Here is a 26660-nt window from a genome sequence, read left to right as displayed (position 1 = left end):
ATCAATATCGTGAAAATGGCCATACTGCCCAAAGTAATTTACAGATTCAATGCTATCCCCATCAAGCTACCAATGACCTTCTTCGCAGAACTGGAAAAAACCACCTTAAACTTCATATGGAGCCAAAAGAGAGCCCGCATAGCCAAGTCAATTCTAAGCAAAAAGAACAAAGTGGGGGGCATCACACTACCGGACTTCAAGCTATGCTACAAGGCTACAGTAATCAAAACAGCATGCTTTCCCTTACTCTGTTCTTACTGTGGTTCTAGGCCTGAGAACAGACCTGCTCACCAGCAGGGAGCTTTCAGCAACCATCAAAATGTAGTTTATTGGCAGAAGAGTACATGCAGGAAGAGAAAACCCAAAAAACTTTATTGGAGGTGAGTTGAGCCATCTGATCATTGGGAGATATTTGAAACCTAGCCATGTATGTTTTTGCTAATTTATTCCAGAAAAAAATGTAGTGTGGATTTTTCAGAATTTTTCTTTTTTAAGGTATTGTTTTGCCTTTCAGCCACAGCTTGGAATAATCATCATCATCACAGGATTAGAAACAGGATTTTAGTACCAGATTTGCAACCCAGCCACTGTGCATTCTTTGGTGATCCCCATCATTCTCCCGCCTTTTCCTTCCTCTTAGAGGCCTCCAAGGTCCCTCATGACTCTGGAGGCCTCCAACTGGGACATTCTGATGAATCCCTCAAGCAGAGGAGACCCTCCCTGTGCCTCAGGATTTGTGGCCAGTGAGAGAGTTCCCTTGAGCTGGGTACAATCCTTAAGGACTGGCAGTGTTTTGAGAATGCTAATTTTTGGGGTTCCATTTAATGAACGTAGCTTTAACTATAGATCTCTCTAAAGGCCAACTATAAGAGAATTGCCACTTACACATGATGTTTCATATGGTTCTTTATTGAAGACGCTTACTGGGCTTGTCAGGAATATGTTGGCGTTTTTTATGCCATGAAGAAAACCAGCCTCAGCTGGAGGGGCCAGTAAGTGAAGCCTGAGGACACACAACAGCTGGTGGGTTCTGTACCTCTGATCAGTTCGGGTCTGGTGCTCCCTGAAGAGGTGACATTCAGAAGAACTTCTGCAGCCAGAAGTAATATCCTCCATGCTGTGTGTGAAGGACTCATTGATCAGTGGCATGGCCCTAAGTCAGTATTTTCCCTTGCCTGGGTCTTGGTTATTTTCACCTGTCCAATGGAGAAATGGTTGACCTCAAATGTTGCTTAATGTTCTAACAGCCTCTGACTGCAAATATCACCTAAAGGCAATGCCAACCTTATTTTGGTACAACAAAATACTAAAGAAATGTTCATGTGCCATCACCTCTTTCCAACTGACAATTGAAATACTATTTCTAAGGATGAACAGGAAGCTGTGTTCACAAAAGGCATGGTTATGCAAATTCGGAATCAGCCAATGCGCTTTGGGAATTTCTCCATTCCAAGTACATGTGTCACCACCTTAAGCCATTTCAGCAGTTTTGGGAAGTGAGGCTTATCACTGAGATGACCAGACTGAGGCTGAGAGAGCACCAAACAGTGTCCCATGTCACAGAGCTGACAAATGGCAGAACTGAAGTCAAATCTCAAGTCTCATGCTCTATTCCTGTGAATCAACCATGATGATGTTAAGGTTACTTGAATAAGACATATGGCCGTAGAAATACGGGAAAAGATTGTAGGGCTGTTGGGATCACAGACATCACCATTCAATAAGTGAGGACAGTCAGGACCAACATCAGGCTCTCTGTATCCCAGTAGTTAGACATCAGGCCAAGATAACTGGAGACAGGAAAGCATTTCTAGCAGGAAAATAACCCCAAGACAAAATCACAATCATATTGTCATATTTTAAGTGAGTGGCAAGCCTGATGATTCTGTTTTCAGATGCAGATCCCATTGACTGGGTATTCAGTTAAATGAACTTTTATAGGCACCTTCTGAAAACAGATATATCCTGAGGGCCACAGAGACTTTGCCCACCCACCCTCAGTTTCTAAACTGGGATCACAATCACATCCAAGAAACACATCACATATTCTGGAAAACATCAATGATATGGCTTGGGTGTGTCCCTACCCAAATCACATCTTGAATTGTAGCTCCCATAATCCCCACATGTCGTGGGAGGGACCTGGTGGGAGGTGACTGAATTGTGGGGGCCGCTTTTTCCTGTGCTGTTCTCATGATAGTGAATAGGTCCCATGAGATCTGATGGTTTTCTAAAGGACAGTTCCCTTGCACATGCGCTCTTGCCTGCTGCCATGTAAGATGAGCATTTTTCCTCTGTCATTTTCTGCCATGATTGTGTGGCTTCCCCAGCCATGTGGAACTGTGAGTCCATTAAACCTCTTTTTCTTTATAAATTACCCAGTCTTGGGTACTTCTTTATTAGCATCATGAGAACAGACTAATATGATCAGGAAACCTAGATGGGAACGTTAAGCCCTGGGCTTTATTGCACATGTGGCTTCGGCTTCCTGAGCCATACACCCACTGAGATTCAGACTTAGATCTTGGTGATGTAACCTGTGACTCAGTCCTTGCCTAGGACATCCCAGGCCCAACTTTATAAATTGTATCAGAGCCTTCAAGACAGCGAAGACGTTCTGGCTCCTGTCCTGCTTCCAGCTTTTCCTGCTTGTTCCTCTCTCATGGAGCTATCCATGTCTATGGTTCTGCATGAGGGGAGGTATGTCTGTTGCCTTTTCTGTTGGCAATCCTGTTTGTGATCTACTGAAATCAGGGCCTTAGGACTCACAGGAAGGCAGCACATCAGTAAAAGGCCATCTAGTCCCTTCTTATCTGAGTAGCATCAGATATGACTTCACCTCTCTGAGCTCCAATGCCTTCATCTGTTGAATGGAGGTAAGAATCTTGCCTACTTCATAGGGATTAAGTAAGATGATCACGTAAGGTGCCTGGCATGGTGACCAACCCCAATGAGCCATTAGCAAGTGTTATTACTTATTAATACACTTCCCACAGGCCTTCACAGAAGTCCTCCCCATGAGGGTCAGGGCTCTTCTGTACACACACCAAGCATTTCCAGGAACGAGAATGTAGTCAGACCTCCCAGCTTTACTTCATAATAAGAGACAAAATCAAGAAGGGTGAAGTGTCATGGAATTGATGGGCATAGCATTCTTCTCTCTTTTATGACCCTTTTGTTTATTCTGCAATATTTGTTTCCAAAGCTCACAGTGGCCTGAGGCTGCAAGACCTCATCCAAGGGATTGATGTGGACTGCCCCAGGGGGGCTGCCCTTTAAGGCCCTGCCACCCCACATTCACCTGGAAACGGGGTAGCCTTCAATGGGATGTCTTTAAAACTAAGGGGAGCTGCTGATCCTCTACCTTGAAACTGACCCAAAATGATTTAGGAAACTAGTGGGATGTCTCTGGGTTAACAGGATCAGGATTAAAGAGTCATAAAGGGCCTTGATCCAAGGGATTCTGGGGGAGCCTGAGGTCAGTCTAGATACAAAGGAGGATTGTTGGATGTTCTGAGCCCACTCAAGGGGAGATCCAAGTGTCCAAAATGCACCAAGCTGCCTGTTCCCCTTTTGTGGTGTTACGGAGAATAGCTGGAACTTACACACAATCTCCTTGAGTGTCCTGGCCTGGCACGTGGCCCTGGTTGGGAGGCCCCCGTCTGTGTCTGAGTAACCATGGCTTCCTAGGCACAGGGCTTAGGCTTGACTGCTTTGGGAGTCCCACACATTCCTGGAGGCTACATTTCCCCCCTCAGGTTCAGAGTATCCAAGGTCGGTGGACACTGACAGCTCTCCTACAGCCAGGAGGTTTTGATGAGGGAGACTGGGTATGTCTTCGGGCAGGGATACTGCTGTGGTTTTCTGATGGTTACCATAACATTCTTCTGAATGGCTGTGCTTCATACTAAAACAATGCCTAAAAGCTAACTGTTAATGAATTCACTTTTTAAAAATGTGATTCATACCCTGGGAGATATCAGGAAGTGAGTATCAAATGATAAAAATGCATGAACACACACAGACGTGCAAGTATGTGCACACACACTCCATCCTGCAACATTATCTGCAAAACTCACATGAGCTTTCCTTTTTTTTTTTTTTTTTTTTTTTTTTTAGACAGAGTTTCCCTCTTGTTGCCCCAGCTGGAATGCAATGGCATGATCTGGGCTCACTGAAACCTCTGCCTCCAAGGGGCTCATCCAAGGGGCTGATGATTCTCCTGCCTCAAGGGTTCAAGTGATTCTCCTGCCTCAGCCTCCTGAGTAGCTGGGATTACAGGCATGCACCACCATGCCCTGCTAATTTTGTATTTTTAGTAGAGAGAGGGTTTCTCCATGTTGACCAGGCTGGTCTCATATTCCCGACCTCAGGTGATCCACCCACCTTGGCCTCTGAAAGTGCTGAGATTATAGGCATGAGCCACTGCACCCGGCCAAACTTTCCTTTGTATTTCTTTGAGAATCTGGAGGCAAACCAAGTACCCATTGAGTATGATGTACATTCAAATGCCATCCAAAGGAAATCTGCCTCTTGGGATGACAAGTCCCTGTTTAGGGGCAGCAGCTGCTGAGCAGAGACAGGCTGGGCAAACGAGACTGGCAGTCTGTAGGTTTGGTTGTGTCAGCCCAGGGTAAGCCTATAGAATCACTGACCTTCAGAGCTGAAGGGCACCATGGAGGGTACATGCTCCATTTCTTTCATCTTTCAAATGCAAAGAAACAGGCCTAGAGATGGAAATGGACCTGCTGGGATCTCAGCTGCTCTGTGCAGGACCAAGCCCAGAACCATCCTCACTGCTCGGCTAGAGCCCGTTCCCTTCATAGAACTTGACACTCCTCTCAACTGGCAAGTCTTTTCCAGGAGGTTCCACTACCTTACCTTTCTTCCATGATGGAAACAACAAGAAAGTAGGTAACCGTGATTTCACATATGTGATCAGCAGGTCCTGGAAAGTGTACCTTCTTCTCATTGCTGTTTTTCAATGGTCAGATTCTCCTGGGCCAAAACAAAAAAAATGTCAAGATCTCTGGATCCTCCTGAAGGTCACAGTCATTCTGCAAAATGGGCCTGATATTGAGAAAATATAGATCTGTCCCTGTCATGGAGAAGCCTTTTCAGATAGGAAAAGTTTGCAGGTTTGTGGTCCAAGAACAACCAAGATAAAACACTCCATAGGTTTCTCATCTATTGTGTAATTTAATCTTTGGCCCTAAATTGAGATTCTGAAGCTGCAGGAGAGAGATGGACAGCACTGGATATTCTGCATCATTCAGTTCTAGGTCACTTTCTGGGTCTGCCTTGGGGCAGTCCTTTGATTTGGGGGCAAGAAAACTTTTTAAGTCTCAGTCTCCTCACCTGTAGAGAGAAAAAGAACACATCTACTTCTCAGTGTTATTCTGCAGATGAAATAGAGTGATGGAAGGGAAACAGCCAGCACACTGCCTGGCAGACTGCCGGGAGGGGCTGAGTGAATGTGGCTCTCCACCTCTGCCCCTGGGTGGGTGTAGACCTGCCTCTGTGGTTGCGTTGCTTTAAGCTGAGCGCTGTGTTGAAGCCCTAGACCTGAGTCCCGCCTGTAAAGTAGATTCTGCAGCCTCTACCTCACAGGCACCGAGTCAGATGAGGGTGAAGGAGAGAGATTCAAGAAGCACACTAAGCCTAGAACCTCAGAAAAGGGTCAAGGAAAATCAGATTTAACCTGGTGTTTTGGACAAGTGCCAAGTTTATTATCGCCCAAGAGGCGCTGAGGCCAGTTTGAAAGAGAAAAGCCTGTGTCTCCACATTTTATAAGAAATTAAATCAGAATGTAAAAAAGTCCAATTCAGTTTCACCCAAATGAGTACTAATGTTAACTCCATTCCTATTTAAAACTAGAAAGTACACCGTTAACAGCTAAAAGGAGGTTGCTACGGACCAAGAATTTCAGAAGGAACTCATTTGATAATCGGGGCATTCACATAGCCTGTTTTACTAGGCAGGATCTGGCCCAAACACAGCCAATTATCACACTTAAACTCTCCAGAGTTCAAAGATCCCAGAATTAATATGCTCGATGCTGGGATTGCACATTCCACTGTCAGTTTGTTGAATACACATGTAGGGCACATTTGCTAGGCAGGAGGCAACTCAGTTGGCACGCCTCACCTCTGTCTGAAATAGAAATAGATCATCTTTTATTGGAGGATAAAAATCAAGATAGAGATGGCTGCAGAAGGGAAAGCTTTGGGAAAGGCACTGATAATTGTCAATGTGAGATGAGAGTGACTGGTGACTTTCTCTCCCTTCTTCTGAAGTGAACCTCTACCAATGTGGATGTGTCTTGTGGACCCTCCCCAGAGGAGTTACATTTCATGGCTACACCTCTCCTTACTAGTCATGTTTCATCACTAACCCTTCTTTGTCACATTGGTGTTTCAAAGTACAAAATGTTGGACCAGTTTTCTCTTTGTAGTCTGCTATGAAAACCAGGTGTCTTCAAGTACATCTTGAAGATTAAAGAAGCCCGTGGCTCCTGGACACCAACTCTGAAGCAGGTGACTTATCAACTCAAAGTGAGAGCTATCTATTTCAGCTTGCCACTGTGAAAACGAGTTGTCTGAGTCACGAAAGGGGAAAGGGGGCTAACCTTAGGACCGGAAGGATGGTAGATCCTGGAATGCAGCTGAGGAACAGAAAGACACTCAATACAAGTGTAATTGAAGTGTTTTTTTTTTCCTTCTATCCTACACCTAAATAGTTTGGTTAGTGTTAACAAGAATATTTTGCTCCCACTCTGCGGCAGGGCCAGCTGTCTATGGGTGTGGACACCCATTAGAAGACAATCCAGTGATGGGCTGCCTGCCTTAGAATCTGTCCCCACTGTATTCTGAAATTTCCAACACCAGACTTGTCTTGGAGATTGGGGTAGTAGTAGCCTCAGAAGCAGCTGTTAAACTGCACAAATGCTAATTGAGACACAGCACCCATTAGCACTGCCACAAAGATTGAGTTATCAAATTAGCTATTATAACTTCTCTGAGACCAAGGACATTGGAATCTTTAAAAAGCCAGATCAAGAGGGAGCTTTAGAAAACATCTGGTCTAGATTTTATATTTGAGGAGCTTGAGGCCCAGAGAGGTTAAGTGACTTACTCAAGGTCACCAGCAAATCAGTGGCAGAGATGGAGCTGTAGCTCAGGTTTCACCAAGTGCTTGTTTCTGGAATCATCTCATCTATAAACGCGTTGTTTTGCAGATGAGGAAACCAAAGTTCACACATGAGAGATAACTGGTCAAGCGTGGACCCAAACTGAATTCCTCTATTGTCTGTCCAACATCTGTCACATTATCCACTTTTTCTTGTTCCCGTGGCTTGAGGGAGAGGATGAAGTAAGAGGTGGTTGAAAGTTTTGTGGCTTGTCATCTTCTGTTAATCCAGCAGCCAGCTTTGAGATCCCACCATGTGCACAGTTCTTTAGCCACTTTGGGTAGTAGACAATGAGCAAGGAAGGGGAAGAGAAGCTCAGTAGCCCATGTACCCTAAAAGTGGGGCAAACGTGGGATCATCGGACAAATAGAGCCTGCCCAGAGAAGCCCAACAAAGATCAAAACATCCCAGGGCATGGCCCCTTTCTGCCTCCCTTCTCTCACTCTTCTTACCCAGTGACCCTCTCCAGTCACTCCCTAAGAGAAAATAAACCCCAATTAACTGATACAGCCTTGGCCCTCCTCTCTCGAGAGGAGATCGAAGGGTAGATTATAGAGCTGGCAAAGCCGGACTGTGAGCAAAACTCCAGTTCCCTACGACCATTATCTTATCAATCAGAAAGGACAGGGCCTGCCTAGCATTTTTCAGATCGTCGGCTATGGACCATGTCCATTTCTATAGGCAGTACATTTTTATTTTTTAATTATTTCTTTTTTTTTTTTTTTTGAGACAAAGTCTCACTCTGTCTCCCTGGCTGGAGTGCAGTGGCACAATCTTGGCTCACTGCAACCTTCACCTCCCAGGTTCAGGCAATTCTCCTGCCTCAGCCTCCTGAGTAGCTTGGATTACAAGCATGTGCCACCATGCTCAGCTAATTTTTGTATTTTTAGTAGAGACGAGGTTTCACCATGTTGGTCAAGCTGGTCTTGAACCCCTGACCTCGTGATCCACCTGCCTAGGCCTCCCAAAGTGCTGGGATTACAGGCATGAGCCACTGCGTCCGGCCTTATTATTATTGTTATTTTTTATTTTACTTTAATTTCCAGGATACAAGTGCAGAACATGTAGTTTGTTACATAGGTATGTATGTGCCATGGTGGTTTGCTCCACCTAACAACCCATTATCTAGGTTTTTTTCTTCTTTGTGGGAGGTGGGGAAGGGCAGGCAAGTTTTATTCCCAGCCAGGTGTGGAGAAGGAGAGAGTGTTTGCTCTAAAGACAGCTTCTCCCAGAGCAGTGGGAAGCTGGCCAATGTTACAGGGTTAGACGTGGGGCAGGGGCTATGTAAGCTTGTGTGCAGAGGAACTTCAGACACCCAGGTGCAGATCGTGAACATGTTCTTCATACGACACGTGCAGAAAGTGGCAGTGATTCTCTTCTATGGGTGGGGACTTTAGCATTATAATGATGCGCTAATAATCTGAAGGTGACAGGGGCCACTGCTCCTGGTATGCTCTGGTTTTGTGCAGGCCTTATCTTGCTCTAGTAATTGGCAAAGCATCCTGAAGTTCCCAGGTCATCCGGAGTTGTTGTTGTTGTTGTCGTTGTTCTTCTTCTTCTTCTTCTTCTTCTTTTTTTTTTTTAATATACTTTAAGTTCTGGGAAACATGCACAATGTGCAGGTTTGTTACATAGGTATACACGTGCCATGATGATTTGCTGCACCCATCAACCCATCGCCTACATTAGGTATTTTTCCTAATCATATCCCTCCCCTAGACCCCCACTCCCTGACAGGCCCCCGTGTGTGATGTTTGCCTCCCTGTGTCCATATGTTCTCATTGTTCAACTCCCACTGATGAGTGAGAACATGTGGTGTTTGGTTTTCTGTTCCTCTGTTAGTTTGCTGAGAATGATGGTTTCCAGCTTTATGTGTATCCCTGCAAAGGACATAAGCTCATTTTTTACGGCTGCAACTATACTAATTCCATGGTGTGTGTGCGTGCCACATTTGCTTTATCCAGTCTATCATTGGTGGACATTTGGGTTGGTTCCCAGTCTTTGCTACTGTTAACGGTGCTGCAGTAAACATATATGTGCATGTGTCTTTATAGTAGAATGGTTTATAATCCTTTGGGTCATATACCTAGTATATACTCACTAATGGTTAAATGCCCAGTAATGAGATTGCTGGGTCAAATAGTATTTCTAGTTCTAGAACCCTGAGGAATCGCCACACTGTCTTCCACAATGGTTGAACTAATTTACAGTGACACCAATAGTGTAAGAGTGTTCTTGTTTCTCCACATCCTCTCCAGCATCTGTTGTTTCCTAACTTTTTAATGATCACCATTCTAACTGGCATGAAACGGTATCTCATTATGGTTTTGATGATCAGTGATGATGAGCTTTTTTTCATGTTTGTTGGCTGCATAAATGTCTTCTTTTGAGAAATGTCTGTTCATATCCTTCACCTACTTTTTGATGGGGTTGTTTTTTTCTTATTGATTTGTTTAAGTTCTTTGTAGATTCTGGATGTTATCCCTTTGTCAGATGGATAGATCGCAAAAATTTTCTCCCATTCTGTAGGTTGCCTGTTCACTCTGACCCATCATCTAGGTTTTAAGCCCCGCATACATTAGCTATTTGTAGGCAGTATGTTTTATCACCAGTTCTTATAGCAAACTTGCATGGTAATTATCAACCCAATTTAAAAGTGAGGGAATTAAGAGACAGAGAGGTGAGTTTTCTTGCTTGGAGTCACTGGGCTGCTAAAAGCAGAGCCAGACTTGGATTCAGCCCTCGTGGGTTGCTTGGCCAGGCTCTGCCCCCTCACCCTCAGCCCCTTTCTGTGTCTTCAGGTAACTTCATAAGATGCAGAGCTTCTCACCATTCAACCTGTTAGTTGGCTCTGGTTTTTACCTATGCTCTCTGAGAACACCTCCCATAATATGAATTACAGAAGGGCACATTTTATTCTCTTAGGCCCGTTTTCACCAATACAGAGCCCTGTGGTATTGACAACTGATCTCCCCTGGACAGGGCAAAGGGTGTGGAGGAGATGAAGGCCAGCCTCCTAGTGTGGAGTGGGTGGGGCTGGAAAGCCACGTTTGGGAAATGGTTTGTTCCACTGACCCTCGGCTATTATTGCAGGTCTGGAGTGCAGCTTTGACTTCCCCTGTGAGCTGGAATATTCCCCTCCACTGCATGACCTCAGGAACCAGAGCTGGTCCTGGCGCCGCGTCCCCTCCGAGGAGGCCTCCCAGATGGACTTTCTGGATGGCCCTGAGGCAGAGCGTTCTAAGGAGATGCCCAGAGGTAAGGGAGAGGCCATTGGTGATGTTCTGGGTGTGTCAGGACCAGGCTGGAATGCCTATTTCTGTCTGAAATGATGAAACTTCACCCCCATTCTGCTGTTTACTTTGAAACCTGCTTTTGATATCTGTGCCCTTCCTTGACTTCTTGGGCCATGCAAGGAAGGGAGGAAGACAAGTCCCGTCTCAAGATCAGCCCAACCCTTTATTCTTTCACCAAGTAATAAAAGTGGGATTTCATAACTCTCTTCCATGCAGATTTCCCTGTAAGAGAAAGTGCTGATCAGTATTTGAAATGAGGTTGCCAGGTAAAATACAAGACACCTTATTAAATTTGAATTTCAGATGAACAGCAAATGATTTTTTGGTATAAGTGTGTCTCATGTGATAGTTGGAACACACTTAAACTAAAAACTATTCCAATTATACAGAACCATTCAAATGTAATTGAGTGTCCTGCATTTTTATTTTTACTGCCAAATCCGGCAATCCTACTTTGGAAGGTGTTGTAGAACTGACTAAATGTTTGTTTCAAAGCCGTTCATAAATACTCAGCTGGCACGTTTTCCTGGTGTGCTGCTTCCCGTGGTCCTGAGCTGTTTGCGAATGTTCCCTTCTTTATTATCAGGAAAGGTAGGCTCAGAGGAAAGTAGTGGGAAGTTGTTAAATATGTGCTGAGGTTCTTAGAGAGACATGGAGGCACTAAGCCCTCATCTAGTCTTAGGTCTCGCCAAGCCAAATCTTAGGGCTCTCAATGCCTTGGACCCAGAAAACTCTCCTGACTCAGAATGGAAAGCCTATGTTTCTGGTTTTTAGGGAGAAGTAATAACTGAAATGACAATGGGCTTATTGGACATTCAGGGTAGTTTCTCCAGTTGGCAGAGCACTCCACCTACACTCTCTCATTGGATTCCAATGAGAGGGGCAGGGCAGATAAGAAAACTAGTCCTCAGAGAGGGGAAGTGACTGGCCCAAGATCACACAGCATGTACATGTGGGTCCAGGTCTAAATACCGGCTGTGATGAGTCCTAGACAGCACACTTTGCACCACATCATGCTTCTGTGTTTGTAGCAAGACCAGGACCAGAGCCTGCTGTGTGGCCAGATTCTTGAGAGAGATCATCTCGGGCTCATGCTGCTATAGAGTCTAACAGGTCAGGTCTCGGGTAAGCTGATGAGGGAGATTGGAGGTGGTACAAAGACAACTAATGCTCTCAGGCTTATACATCAGCCTCCATCTAGTCATCACAGAACTACAAGAGATTTTCCCTTCTATGCACTTTACTGGACTTTTTCTGTTTTTATGGCTTTCTTGGGATTGCTTGACCTTGACTTATATTTTAAGCTTCTTTTCCCTGGATAGTGATAGGAATTATAGGGTGTGTGTGTGTGTGTGTGTGTGTGTGTGTGACGGACTCTTAACCTGACAGTACATAATAATTCTTCTGGAGAGCTTATAGAAAATACTACCTAGATCCTATAACCTTAGATTCTGATTCAATAGATCTGAGATGGAGCCTACATACCTATATATTTTACATTTTTATTAGGAAATTTAGCAAAAAGTGGATATAGTATACATGCATAGATTGGCAATTATAATAAAACAAACAGATTCTCACCACCAATCTTAAGAATCTGAACGTTATCAGTCTTTTTGGAGCTTCCTCTGACCCACCTAGATCACAGACTTTTCCCCACCCTCCAAGGTAACCACTCTACTACATTTTGTGTGAATCATTTATTTGCTCTTTTTCATGGCTATGCCATCTATGTATAAAGCTCCAAACAGCATATTGACTAGGTTTGCATGTTTTCAGCCTTGTATATAAATGGGATTATACTGTTTTGTCATCTGCTCACTTTGATACATGTAGCTGTGATCATTTGCTTTTGGTACTATATTAATCCTTTGCATAAAGATATCACAATTTATCTCTTCTACTGTCATTGAACATTTGAATTATTTCCAGGTTCGCTATTGCCAGCAACACTATTGTAAACATTTTTGTATATCTCTCTTGGTGCACATGTTCAAGAGTTTCTCTAGAACAGGGATCCCTAACCTATAGGCTGCAGACTGGTACCATCCATGGCCTGTTGGGAACAGGATGCATAGCAGGAGGTGAGTAGCAGGTGAGCCAGCATTACCGCCTGAGCTCCGCCTCCTATCGGATCAGCTGCCACATTAGGTTCTTACAGGCGTGTGAACCCTTTTGTGCACTGTGCATGCAAGGGATCTAGGTTGCGTGCTTCTTATGAGAATCTAATGCCTGATGATCTCAGGTGGAGCAGTTGCATCCCAAAACCATCCATGGAAAAATTGTCTTCTGTAAAACTAGTCCTTGGTGCCAAAAAGGTTGAGGACTACTGCTCTAAAGTATATAACTAAGAGTAGAATTGCCCGGTGATAGAGTCAGTGCATCTGTCTTCCATTTCATTAGGTAATGTGATTCTGTTTTCCAAAGTGGTTGCACCAATTTGCACTCCCACTAGTGATTTATTGGTATTCCTCCCCATGGCTTTACCTCCTCATCAATATCTGGTATTGTCAGACTGTATTATTTTTGTCTGTCTGGTGAATAAAATACAGTATCCTATGCAGTTTCAATTTTCATGGAAGTCTGTTTTATTTTATTGTTCATAAGTTTCTCGGGTGATTCTGAGGCATAACTGGGCTTGTTATACTTTTAACTTACTCCCATTCAGACTTACTGTCAGTCAGCCACCCCTAGGACTATCTCCAGATTCCAACACTTAACCTCTAGAAACATGTATTTTGGGTCATTATAGATTTTTTAAAATTTTATATTCCAGGAATGGAATTGTGATTACAGTTCAGCGAAATTAAGAGAGAGGGACAAGTGGCAATTGTGTTCTTTGTGAATTCCATTGATGTTATGGAGTCACACATTATAACTTTGAAAGTTGGTGCCTTAAAAAAAATTTTAAAAACAAAGCCAATAAACTGTGCATTTCATTGGGTGATCTGTTTCTCCTTCTCCATCCTTCACCTGTGATCACTGGCATGTGCAAATTATACTGAGTGCTATAAGACAATAAAAAAGAAGCGGGTGAGGAGGGAAGGAAGGAAGAAAATAAATAAATGTTTACTTCTCAGCATTCTATAGCGTGGAAACATTATCAATACCTTTACGTTTTTACGAAGCTGGATCCCAAGGGCCAGTGCACACAGTGAATGTGAAGCTTTTCCCATTAGATGAATCCATCAGGATTAGAATATCCATTTTTTTTAAGAAATGTGTCAACTTCCATTGCTCATCACTCTTAGCATCAGGTGGTAGTTAGCAATACTAAAGATGATGGTGTGAACAACCATAGCAAAAGCTGCTGTGGATGCACCAGCCTCCAAGCACATCCAAACATAGCTTAGGCGAGGCTCACCACTGTTAGAAACATCCACTAATTTTTCTGGAGTCTAATGGAGGAGTCTCTACTCATACAGCATTGATCAGTCATGGAAACAGCATCAGCCTCGCAGCCCTCTCAGGAACTCTACGCCTTCAGTAATGACCCTGAGAGGTGTTTGGAATTTCCAGGAATGGGTTTCTCATCACTTTTCTAGTCAGTTCATTATGTCACTACCCGTTCCCTGAAGTAGCATTGTTTCTCACGAGCATGCTACTTCAGAGAATCTGAAGTAGTAATCAACTCCCTTGACCTTCACGGAAAGAAGTGAAGGTTCAGAAAGAGATAGCAACCTGTCCATTCTGCACAGTGGCAAGCAGGGTCCTACATTCCAATCCTAACTCTCAGAGCTTTAGAGTCTCATTTTCTTGGTCATTTTGGCAGAAAGGTTGCTGGTGGTGAACATGAGAAGTGGGATGTGTTGCCTTTAGTATGATGTAGACACTATTTTGTTTTCTAACTCAGCATTCATGGGTCGGATACTATTTAGATGCTATTGCAATATTTCTTGTCAGGTATAGAAGGACCAGAAAAAGGCAGCAAGATGATACCAATCAAAGATAATGAACTGTAAGTGTATAAATTCTGAATGATTTTAATTTATGGTCCCTGTAGCTGAAAATAATAAGGAAGACACAATTCAGAGCAGTAAGATAATAAAAAGTGATCATTTTGATGGAACATAATATTATAAATTAATAAAATCTTGAAGAACCATCAGATCGAGGCATTCTGTGACTTTTTAAGAAGTGCCAGGGGCCATGCTGATGTCTAACTCCTTCCGGTGTTTTGGAATGTAGTCAAGGGAACATATTTGTCTTCTCTAGCAAGACAGGATTTTACTCTGTAGTGTGAATCCTGGCTTAAAAATGGAAAACACACTCTCAGCCCATCCGCAGAGCCCCCTCCCAAGAGGCTCACTCACAGGCACACACAGGAAATATGGAAGCAGACTCTGCAGCGAGGAACCTCACATTCTTCCTGGACCAGCTCAGCCCTCTCCCAGTGCTCCGACTTTCTGGTTCTTGCTTTGTTTTGTTTTGCTTTTGGTGGAGGGTTTGGATGTAGCCCTGCTACTGAGGTCCTTCTGCTCATCAAGATGGGTTTGTTTTTAAAAGGTGATGGAACGCTGTCCTGGAGCCCTGGAGTGGCTAAGGATGATTTCACACATGACTACGGTATTGCAACTCCAGAATGGGGTCATTCAATTTTTTTAAGATGGTGTCTTGCTCTTGTTGGCCAGGCTGGAGGGCCATGGCATGATTTCAGCTCCCTGCAACCTCCACCTCCTGGGTTGCAGTGATTTTCCTGCTACAGCCTCCCAAGTAGCTTGGATTACAGGCATGCACATCATTCAAACTTTTGATGCATCTTTGTGTATTAGTTTCCTGTGGCTGTTTTAACAAATTCTTGCAAACCGGATGGCCTAAACAACAGAAATGTATTCTCTCTTCACTCTAGAAGCCAAGAGTGTGAAATTAAGGTGTCTGCAGGGTTAGTACGTTCTGGAGGCTCTGAAGGAAAATCCTTTCCATGCTACCCTCCTAGCTTCTGGTGTTGCTGAGGATCCTTGGCATTCCTTAGCTTGTAGATGTCTCACTCCACACTCTGCCTCTGTCCTCACATGGCATGCCTCCCGTGTCTGGTTGAAATCTGTGTGTTAACAGGACATATGTTATTGGATTGAAAACCCACCTTAAGTCCAGCATGATCTCATTTTGGGATGCTTGATAACATCTGCAAATACTCTTATTTTCAGAGAAGGTCATCTTCACAAGTACCTGGGGGTCAGGATTTGGACATGTCCCCTGAGGGTCACTCTTCAGCCCACTGTACCTTGGTTTTTCTCCCCCTGCGTCTGGGTTGGCATGTGGATCTCATGCACCTGTGGGCTGTGCATTCTTAGACCCTTCAGGAAGTCTGATCAGACAGGTTCAGAGGAACCCAGATTAATACCAGCATTTCTCATCCTTTCTTCAATTCCTCCCCCACCCCAAATGTTTGCCACGTTCTTAAAATGGTCCCTGAATACCTCTCAAGTGAACTGTATCCCAGGAAGAGCAGGGACCTGAGTCACCTTTTGAGCTGCAGGTGCAGTCTTTGTGGGAAAATTCTCTCAGTATATAGCCTCTTTTGCACCCACAGTCACTGCAGGTTGCAGCTAAGTGGAAGAGTTGGCTCTGAGTCTCACCTCTGGCTCTTGATCTTTTGAGATATTGATAGACTACTGGAATGATAAAGGTCTGCTCAGCGTTTCCTCCTTCATCAGTGAAACTCATCATTAGCCACCCTTTCTGCCTTCAGGCTTCATTTGCTGATTGATGGGGATCTCTGATACCTACATGTGGATGGGTTTGCTGCTCTTCCTGGAGAGCAAGTTCCATAGGTGAGGAAGGGTAGGGGATGTCCTCATAGATGAGGACAGGCTGTCAGTAAGATGGAGACAGACGACCTTCAGAGCTGGAGAGTCACTGATCTTTATCTTGAGAGCTCTGCGGTTGTCCCTGCTATGCACCGCTGCAGAGTGAAATGTGCTAGTGAAGGCTTCAAGTCTGGCATTATAGCCCACAGGGTTTAGTGGTCACCCTGAAGTTCATCTGGTCAATGGGAGTCAATAATTACACACTTCACTTTGTCTGTAGGAACAGCCTTTAGCAAAGACCTCTTGTTTTAGAAGAATGTCGAAGTTAGGGGAATAGTCAGGAGAGGTAAGAAAACTGGAAGAGAAGAAACATGTAATTGGAGTGACAGCTGATCACACACACATACACACACTCTCTCTCTCTCTCTCTCTCTCTCTCTCTCTCTCTCTCTCTCTCTCAGGCAGAACAATGTTTCTTTCTTTTCATTTGTTTCACACTGGATGATCTAAACTGGGACTGTCTTTGCCAGGTATTCACGGGCTGCAGCTCCTCGGAGCTCCCTTCCTGTGCTGCTCTGTCCATGGTCAAGTTTCTACTTTTAAGTCAGTGGTCTCTAAGCTATATTCTGTTGTCTGCCCCATCGGTAGAACATTTTTGAGCATGTACTCCTACCATGTTATAGTCATCAATTATATGCCCTTTGTGTGTCTAATTGTATAATACTATTTATTAGCAAAGGTTTCTTCTTTTCTTTTTTAGATAAATATAATATAGCCACACACCTGTCCTCTGCAAATGGAATCAGACTTCCTCGTTTGCTAAGTCATCTCACCCTGGCCTCAAGGTTCCTGATGTCTCTGTCCCTTTTCCAGTTCTTTAAGCTTTTTTTGTGGCAGCGTTCTCCCTGCCCACTTTCTTCCCATTACGTGGGCTATGCTGGCCAGGGACCCCTTCACCAGGAAGGCCTCACAGACAGCTCTAGCCCCTGTGTTCCCTCTTATGTTTCAAAGCCTTTTATCCTCTTTTCTCAGAATCAACATCATTTGGAGAGGAAAGAAATAACTTCTTGGTTGAGTGCTACTGACAACACTAACTCCCCAAAATCAAGAGATATCTTTATAGAAATTCTTGTTTCCATTTCAACTGACATACCTAAGGTACAGGCTACAACCAAATATTTCCTACTGGCTTATCTAAAAACTACCTTGTGGCTGTTTATGATGGTGAAAAACTAGAAATAACTTAAATGCCTAAAATAAGGAATTAGTTAATTAAAATATTGTATACCTAAAATATTATACCACAATTAGACTTACACTTTGTAAAAGTATTGAATAATATGAGGAAGTATTTGGAAGCTATCATTACGTTTCAAAAAGCAAGTTAAAGGAGGTGTGTAGTAGAAAGTGTTTGTAAAAGAAAAAACTATATATGTACATAAGGAAAAAGTTCATAAGGAAATATACCAACATAGTGGCAGAAGTTATTTCTAGATGAATAAATTATTAGTGATTTTCATTTTCTTCTATTGCTTTTGCTCTTTTCCAAATTTGAGTTCATTAACGTGTTCTTTTTTATAATAAGACATGCTATTATTTTTTAATAGAAAGGGATCAAAAGTTCTCATTTGAGACTGTATTCTATTGAGTTATCTTTTACTTTGAGGGAGAAATGTCAACTATTTTGTGCCATAACAGCAGTCAAAAAAGCCAAAAATCTTGGCTAGGATGTAGTAGGCAGGCAGACAGATAAGCAGGTTATCTTCCTGCCTGCCTGCCTAGGGACAGCACATTGGCAGCTGGCAGGGGCTCCCAAGTCCAGAGCACCCCACCCGCTACCTCTTTCTGCTTGGCTTCTCCTTGAAGGATAGGAAAAGGGAATTGTAGAAAATAAGTGTGCAGCAGGTTCAGGAATATACCCAGGGGGCAAGCCCAGCATCTAAATGAGAGTACAGAAACACACACACTTCAGTTCAATTTTTGTCCCTACAGACTTACCAGAGGGCTCTGACTGCTCATGCCTTTCATTTGAGCATGATTTCTCATCATACTAAGGTCACTGGGTGGATGTGTGGCCTTTTATCGCTGTCTCTCTTCTGGAATTCACCAGGAAAGCCCACATTGGTTCTCTGGTTCTGTTTGCAGAAACATGTCCCTTGTCTCTCAAGCAATATGGTCCCTGGCCCTTAGATCTGGACCCTTGAGCAATCACATCAGCATATTGTGTGTGATTCTTTCGGCCTAATGCGATTCTGATACAACTAGCAGCTGGAGCTTGGGCTCCTGAGAAGGGTTGCTTCAATGAGTGGCATGCTTGCCTCAGGGGTGGACCTTCTAGGGAAGTGTTGTTCACCTTCCCATCAGGACTGGCCTCTCCTGGCGTGTTGGAATGGACTATAGATGTCTGGTGAACGTGGCACCTCTCCTTTTTTTTTTTTTTTTTTTTTGAGAGAAGTCTCACTGTCGCCCAGGCTGGAGTGCAGTGGCACAAACTTGGCTCACTGCAACCTCCGCCTCCCAGGTTCAGGCAATTCTCCTGACATGGCACCTCTCCTAACTGAACCTCATGGGTCTGCCCACACGGCGATGGGGAGCTAGGCATGTGGAGCAAGGAAAGAAGGACCAGCTGGGGAAACAGAGGCCTGGCTGTGGTCCCAGCTCTGCCATTAGGAGCATCACTTTACCTCTCCGGGTCTTGGGTTCCTCATCTATTAGGTAAAGTCTTTGACTAGATGGTCAATAAGGTCATTTTCTTCTCTAAGACAAGCGTTAGGCATATCCAACACAAATGATGACCAGATATCTGGCATAAAACCTGTGAAGCACAGAAATCTCTGTTAGCCCAGGGAAAGAGACCCACCTCCCAAGGTTTAGCCATGGTTTCTGGAACCTAAATTGCCCAATGATTCAGGTCACCCTTAGTACCACAGTGCCCAGATAGGATCATTGCCTCTAGAAACCCTAGTGTTTTCTCTGGAGGGAGGAAGAAGAACTCCTGGCCTGTCACAGTAGCCAAACTTGTCAGATTAGATTCTAGAGGCCAAGGAGAGATCACAGTGTAGAGCTAAAAACTAGTATTCGCAAAATAATGCTTCCTCCAGCCCCCAACAAGATGTCCTAATCCCTACAACCTGTGAAGATGTTACTTTATAGGGCAAAAGGGACTTTGCAGATGAGATTATCTTGGATGATCTGGGTTGACCCAGTAGAATCACAGGGGTCCTAAAAAGTGAAGGAGGGAGGCGGGAGAGTCAGTGTCAGAGAAGGAATGCGAAGAAGAAAGCACAGGTCAGAGAGAGTTGGAGATTTAAGGAGGCTGCATTGCTGGCTTTGAAGATGGAGGAAGAAGCCAGGAGAGGAAGAATGGAAGTGGTCTCTAAGAGCTGGAAAACAAGAGGACATGGATTCTACCCGGAATCTCATCCAGAAGGAACGCAGTTCCGCCAACCCATTTTAAACTTCTGACCTGCAGAACCAAAAGAAAATACAGTTGTGTCGTTTTCAGCCACCCACTTTCTGGTAATTTGTTACTGCAGCAATAGGAAACTAACAAAGCTGACCTTGACCAAGTTGGCAGGAAAATTGATATACTCTTGGGGCTAGGGCCAGGGATTACCTGGGGCATGATTCTAGAAGGAACAGGGCTCAGAGGACGGATGGGGCCTTCAAGACAAACTGGCTTAGTTATATTGAAGGTAACCAATGAATCCTGGCTGGAAATGCAGTCCTTAAACTGTCTCCTCCACTGTAAACAGAATAAACTTCTCTATGGACAAGAAATGGGACAGAAATACACATGAGGACAAGGAGCTGAGGCCAGAAATAAGAAGGTACATCTGGGAGCTTGGCTCTTGTAGGGTAAGAAGTATCAAAAGCAACCCCGGGGAGGCTCCTGGAGAAGGCACGTTGCTAGAAATGGGGAACCTGGGGTAAGGCTACTCTTTTACCTGTGGAGAGAGCCTGAAGGAGCTGTAACAGCTGCCAAGGCTTGGTTTGTATGAAGCTCTTGTCTGGGGCGGTTGGAGGAGGCAGTGAAACTATATACAGAGGGGCTGGGGTGAGCTGTCAACTGACTCAGCAATGAGTCCTGTTTCCTGTCCCAAATGAAACTGGGAAGAATTGCAGACTATAAGGAGCATCTCCAGCCACAATCACCATTGATTCCTACATAGCAAGATAGGTATTATCAGTATTCCTAATTTATAGATGATAACCTAAGATGAAGTAGTAAGTTTCAAAGAGAAAACTGAGTCTTTCTCATCCATTGCAATGTTCCGAGAGCCTAGCCTAAGGCTCAGTATAAAATAGTCATTCATTAAATATTTCTTGACCTATAGTTAGAAGCTTGGAGGGATGAAATAAGAGGTTCAAATCTCCAAAGCCAGTATACTGCAGAGTCGGATCTTCAATTCCAGTTTTTGAACATAGAGCTATTACCATTCTTACCATTATGACAAGCTCTTCTTAAAGCACAATGCTTCCCAGGCCTGCACCTACAGCAGACTCGCCCTCATTAGATGTCTGGTAGTACATCCAGAAGTTCGGGGCATCACCCAGATACCAGTGATACTGGGGTGTCTGCTTTGTTTTATGACACAACCAAATCACATCAATTAGGGTGTCTGGAAGTGAAGTGCAGTGTCTTTAGAGTGGTCTTGGGAAGGCTACTGTCACCTATGTCTTCTTTGCAGATGGCCAGCGTGACGGGTGCTACCCAAGGCAGCCACAGCCTAAAACTTACCATTCATCCTGGTCACACAGATAAGAGATCCATGTGGGGACGTGGAATCAGGTTACTGCCACCAGCTGTTTATAGCTTCCCTGCCCTTTTAGAAATTGAAGGAGCACTATGCTGAGAGTTGAGTGCTGGGCTGGCCATTGGCTGACACTTGACTTCAGACCTCACTTTCTTAATTGACAAATTGAGTGGGTGGGCCTAGATCATCTATAAAAGTATATGCGGCTGTCTTTTTGCTTTCCTTACTTCCTCTTACTAAGAAACTTTTATTAGTGTTATCTGAGTTTTGTAGCTTCGCTGATTTCTATATATCAGATAATATGGATAAGACATATCCTAAAGAAAAATGGATTCTGCTTAAGAAAAGTCATGAACCACTCAGAATTTATGCTTGAAGAGATTTGAAAGAAAGCCAGGACCTTGCAAAGAAGAATAAAATAAAATTGTCTTGAATGGGGATAACTACAGAATTATTCTACTTAGAGTGGAAAGATAATCTTTACTCATTCAAGATGGAGAAAGACTGCTTCATTGTAAGTTGAAGAGGGATCTGGGGGTCGTTTTACCTCTGTGGCTCCCCTTTCCTGACTTGTTATAAAAATCAATGGAAGTAATGCATAAGCGACCATTCTGTAAACAGGAAAATGGCATAGTAGAGCAACACACAGCCCTCCCTGACAACAGCCATTCCAGCCACAGCAGCCAGAAGCACATGGTGCTGCTCTGTCTTGATTTAAGGATCTTGACCCTAGCAAGCAGGCTTATTGGGCCCAAGCATTCACATATGACGTCATACCTGGGAGTGAGGGGCGGGTTAAACTCAGGAATTTTGGATATGACAAAGGATTTGCTGAGCATGAGGAGCCCTCACCTAAGGCAGTAATCATGCACATTTACAAATGGAAGTGCAGCAAGCTTGAGAGAATAGATAGGGCTTCAGATCTCATTGTCCAGCTCGTTCTACAAAGTGATTGGTGAGAACCTTTAACCTGGGTAGCAAAGGTTGTGGCCAGGTTATTCTTACCTAATGCATTATGATCCACTTTGAGTTTTTCTACTTCTTGCTTTCAGATCCTTAGTACTTTTTTTTTTTTTTTTTTTTTTTTTGAGACAGAGTCTCACTCTGTCACCCAAGCTGGAATGCAGTGACACCATCTTGGTTCACTGTAACCTCTGCCTCCTGGGCTCAAAGGATTCTCCTGCCTCAGCTTGCCAAGTAGCTGGAACTACAGGTTCTCACTACCACATCTGGCTAATTTTTGTATTTTCAGTAGAGACAGCCTTTTACCATGTTGACCAGGTTGGTCTCGAACTCCTGACCTCAAGTGATGCTCTTGCCTCAGTCTCCCAAAGTGCTGGGATTACAAGCGTGGGCCACCATACCCAGCCACATGTGTTGGGTGTTAGTTCTTTCCTAATTGATTCTTGTGAAAGCTGTTGTTATTTGGAAATGTGTGAGATGCTGTGTTTACTTGTTAATGAAACGTTGCATACATAGTGTGGCAGCTCCCTGTGTCTCTTTTCTGGAGCACCCTGACCTATATTTGTGTCATATTTGCCAACCTTCTTTCTGTTGTGATCAGCATTTGTTGCACCTAGAGGCAATAAAAAGTATTTGAAACATTTTGCTAAGAATTGTGAATTATTGCTAGGTGCCTATGATGAGAATAGTCCTTTGGTTATATGTTGCCATGACACTAAAGTAGATAGACATTAAATTTACTTCTGCAACGACAGCTTGGGATAGCTCTGTTTAATCCCTCCATCACCAACATGACTTCAGCTAAACAAATATGAAGCATTATTAAAGTATCATTATGTAGATTAAATAATCTTCCTCTCCTAAGAACGATTTTTCTTCATTTATTAAGGCAATACATTGATACCCAAAAGGAATCCATTCTACTGAGGTATGCACCCAGGCAGCGCAGTATGTGAGAACTGAGTGCAGCCACCACTCTCTCTTCTATCTCCAAGCTCTATACACAGATTATATCCTATTTGGAGGCTTTAACTATAAAATAGGTCAGAGCACTGGGAATATAAAACAATGGAGTCATCAAAATAATTAATGCTTTCAAAATGAGGATTTGAGAGAAGACAGGAGTCTCAGTGCTTTTGGCTAGACAGTTCTCTAGAGAGCACCCATAATTGCCCAGCCCTCAGATGAGTGCTTCATTCATTTCTCTCACTTTTGCTGTCTGTTACTTTTCCATCTCTATCCCAGTGTTCTCTGTTCCCCTTTTCTCCTCAATCTCTTTGCCCTCAAAAGCCTAAAGTAATCTTCCCATCAACAACTCTGAAAACAGAATAGGCGGAACCAGTAAGATTGGCTAGAATGCAGGATAAATGGGCTTGCCCTACTAATATAAACAAATTCAGACACCTGTTGGTCTTTTGTGTGACACATACATAAGGATGAATTTAAGAAATATCGCTTGCTAGAAAAACCAACTTAGTTGCCTAAATTGGTAAGCGAGGCAAATTCTAGAAGCCTGTGAGAATGAGGAAATAATTAAATAGAACAATATTTTTTAAGTAAACTTGATCAACTGGGTTCTGTGCTCTTGAGGTCAAAAACAATATGAAAACTCAGTGTCCTTCGGAATAAAATCAGATGTCCAGATGGAGTGAAATAAGGATGAGGTTGAAGGGGGAAGGGAGCAATATGTATGCCCAATAAAGATGCAGGTGAAAGTGATAATCTCAGAGGGAAGTGGGTTGGAGCTGTGACAGAGAAAAAACTACTCTACTAGCCTGAGGTTCCATTCATGGCTGCATATATTCCCAATGGAGATGGGACAGAGTCTGAGCACTAGCCATTTAGCCTTTTAGCCAGTTGTAAGGCTGTGTATTTGTGCAGAGCAGACATGCAAGAACTCAATGACCTGAATATTAAACTGCATTCCTCCTCCAGATTTTTAAGGTCTGACAAAAAAAAAAAAAAAAAACACCCCCCCATATACATTATCTTATCTATACACAGATCTATTGATAGATGACGGAAGTCTTACTGACTTAGGTGACTTAAGCACATCGTCTATAAAAATGTTTGCCTATCACTAAGGAACATAGGAATTAACCATAGAAATCCAGGCTTAAAAATCAAAACAGCTGGGTATGGTGGCATATGCCTGTAGTCCCAGCTACTTGAGGGACTGAGGCAGAAAGATTGCTTGAACCTAGGAGTTCCTGAGTTGTAGTGTACTATGCTGGTGAATTTCTGCACTAAGTTTAGCATCAATATGGTGACCTCCCAGGAGTGGAGGAACTACCAGGTTGCCTAAAGAATGATGAACTGGACAGGTCATAAACAAAGCAGGTCAAAACTGATTTGACCTTGCTATATATAGGCACGATCCCACTACTGATCAGCCTTTGCTGATCAGCAAAGGCTGATCAGTAGTGGGATCATGCCTACAAATAGCCACTGCACTCCAGTCTGGGCAACATAGCACGACTTCATCTCTTTTTTATTAAAAAGTAAAAATAAAAATAAGCACCTGAAAAAGAATCAACAGAGACATCAGCCTCCACACACTGCAGGGAAGAGAGACTTCACAGATATAGTCCAGCCAAGTTACTAAGCAAATAAAACTAACAAATATAGCAAAATAAAACAACTATAACTACAAAAAAAGAACCTATGATAATCTTCAGGGGGAAATATCACAATCCAGAATTGCTATATTATCTAAAATGTCCAGTTTTAACAAAAACGAGGATGTATATAAAGAATAAAATATGACTCATAAGAAAACAAAAAGGTAATAGAAACTGTCTCTGAATGTCCTCAAATATTGGATTTAGAAAACAAAAATTTAAGAGCAGCTATTTGAATATATTCAATTAAAAAGAAAAAAAAAGAAGTAAAGAAAAACATGACAACAATGAGTAATAATAACCAAAGAAAAAATTGAGAATTTAACTGGACAGATAAAAATCTTGTAAAAAGAAACCAAAATGGAAAATCTTGAGTTGGAAAGTACAGTAACTATAATGAAGAATTCACTAGACTAGCTCAATAGCAGATTTAAGAAGGCAGAAGAAATTTAAAAATGTGAAGACAAGCCAGTATAAAATTTTCAACCTAAAGAACAGAGAGAAAAATGTTTGAAGAAAAATGTTCAGATCCTAAGAGATCTCTGGGACAACATCAAGTGTTATAACATGTGTTTAATAGAAGTCCTATAAGAGAGAAAAGAAAAAGGGGGCAAAATTTTTTTGAAGTAATAATGGCCTAAAACTTACCAAGTTTGGTGAAAAAGATCAATTTACACATTAGAAAATCTCAACTAGAAAATCTCAACTAGAAAATCTCAACTAGAATAAATACAAAGAGATCTACATCTAGATATATCATCATCATATTGTTAAATGCCACAAAGATCTTAAAGTAGCAAGAGAAAATAGCTTATCATGTACAGGGAATATTGAAATGATTAATGGCTGACTTCTTATTTGAAACACTAAAGACAAAAAGACAATGAAATACATATTCCAGCATGTTGAAAGATAAGAAAAATGTCAACAAGATTTTGATACCCAGCAAAACTAACCTTTAAAAATAAAGACAAAACAAATAATTCCCAGAAAAACAAAGAGAATTTGTTGCCAGCAGATCTGCTTTACAATCAACACTAAAGCAAGTCTTTCAGGCTGAAATGAACAATACCAGGAGCTAGCTTGACTCCATGGGAGAAATGAAGAGTACCAGAAATGATAAATGTATGGGTTAATAAAAAAGGCTTAAACAACCTTTTTCTGATTCTTCTTTTAACATCTTTAAAAGACATAAAATTATGTAACTCCACAATTATAACACTGTACTGTTGGGCTGATAACATATATTGATGTATATAGGACAATAACAGCACAAAATATGGAGAAGAGAATAGAATTATATTGGAGCAAAATTTCTATATTGTAGTAAAATTAGGTTAGTATAAAGTAGACTGTGATAAACTAAGATGCATGTTGTAATTTCTAGAGCAATCACTAGGAAAATAACTCCAAAATAAACAACAAAAGAAAAATCCAGACCCAGATACCTTCATTGGAGAAGTCTACCAAATACTTGAAGAAGAAATTATGCCAATTCTTGACATATTGTTTTAGAAATAAAGGAATGAATACTTCCCAACTCATTCTATGAGGCCACTCACTATTCCCCTGATCTTAAATCTGGAAAAATAGTTGTGACAAGGAAAAAAAACCCTTGATTGATATCCCTCAAAAAAGATGGGTGTAAAAATCCTTAACAAAATATTATTAACCAAATTTAGCAATGTATGAAAAGGATGATACATTATAACCAAGTGGAATTTATTTAGGATTGCAAGATTGGTTTAATATCCCAAAATCAACGATGTAATGCATCATGTTAATACAGTAAAGTACCTAAGCCATATGATTATCTCAATAAACACAGAAAAGGCAGTTGATAAAATCTAATATCCACTCATGATCAAATTTTTCTATGTACTAGGAATAGAAGGGAATTTCCTTAACCTGATAAAGAGCATCTGTGAAAAACCCACACCTAACAAACAACATCCTTAGTGATGAAAGACTAAAAGCTTTTCTACAAGATTAGGACTAAGGGGAAAATATTTGTTTTCATTACTTGTATTCATTGAACCTAGGCAACATGAAAGGAGGGAGGGAGGGAGGGAGGGAGGGAGGGA

The 26660-nt window shown here is 42.6% G+C and overlaps 1 protein-coding gene across 1 annotated transcript in view; it reads left to right on the top strand.

Annotated features, from left to right (window-relative positions):
* Window positions 1-26660, top strand: part of ALK (ALK receptor tyrosine kinase) — a 755264-nt gene that overhangs the window by 222020 nt on the left and 506584 nt on the right. Inside the window, exon 3 of the mRNA XM_017545664.2 lies at window positions 10283-10447. Within this exon, the coding sequence (XP_017401153.1) occupies window positions 10283-10447 (165 nt within the window). The remainder of the gene's footprint in view (window positions 1-10282; window positions 10448-26660) is intronic.

Source organism: Cebus imitator, unplaced genomic scaffold (genome assembly GCF_001604975.1).
Source record: "Cebus imitator isolate Cc_AM_T3 unplaced genomic scaffold, Cebus_imitator-1.0 Scaffold180, whole genome shotgun sequence".
NCBI lineage: Eukaryota > Metazoa > Chordata > Mammalia > Primates > Cebidae > Cebus > Cebus imitator.
The sequence above is the reverse complement of the archived record's forward strand: the minus strand, read 5'-3'. Positions and strand labels throughout refer to the sequence as shown.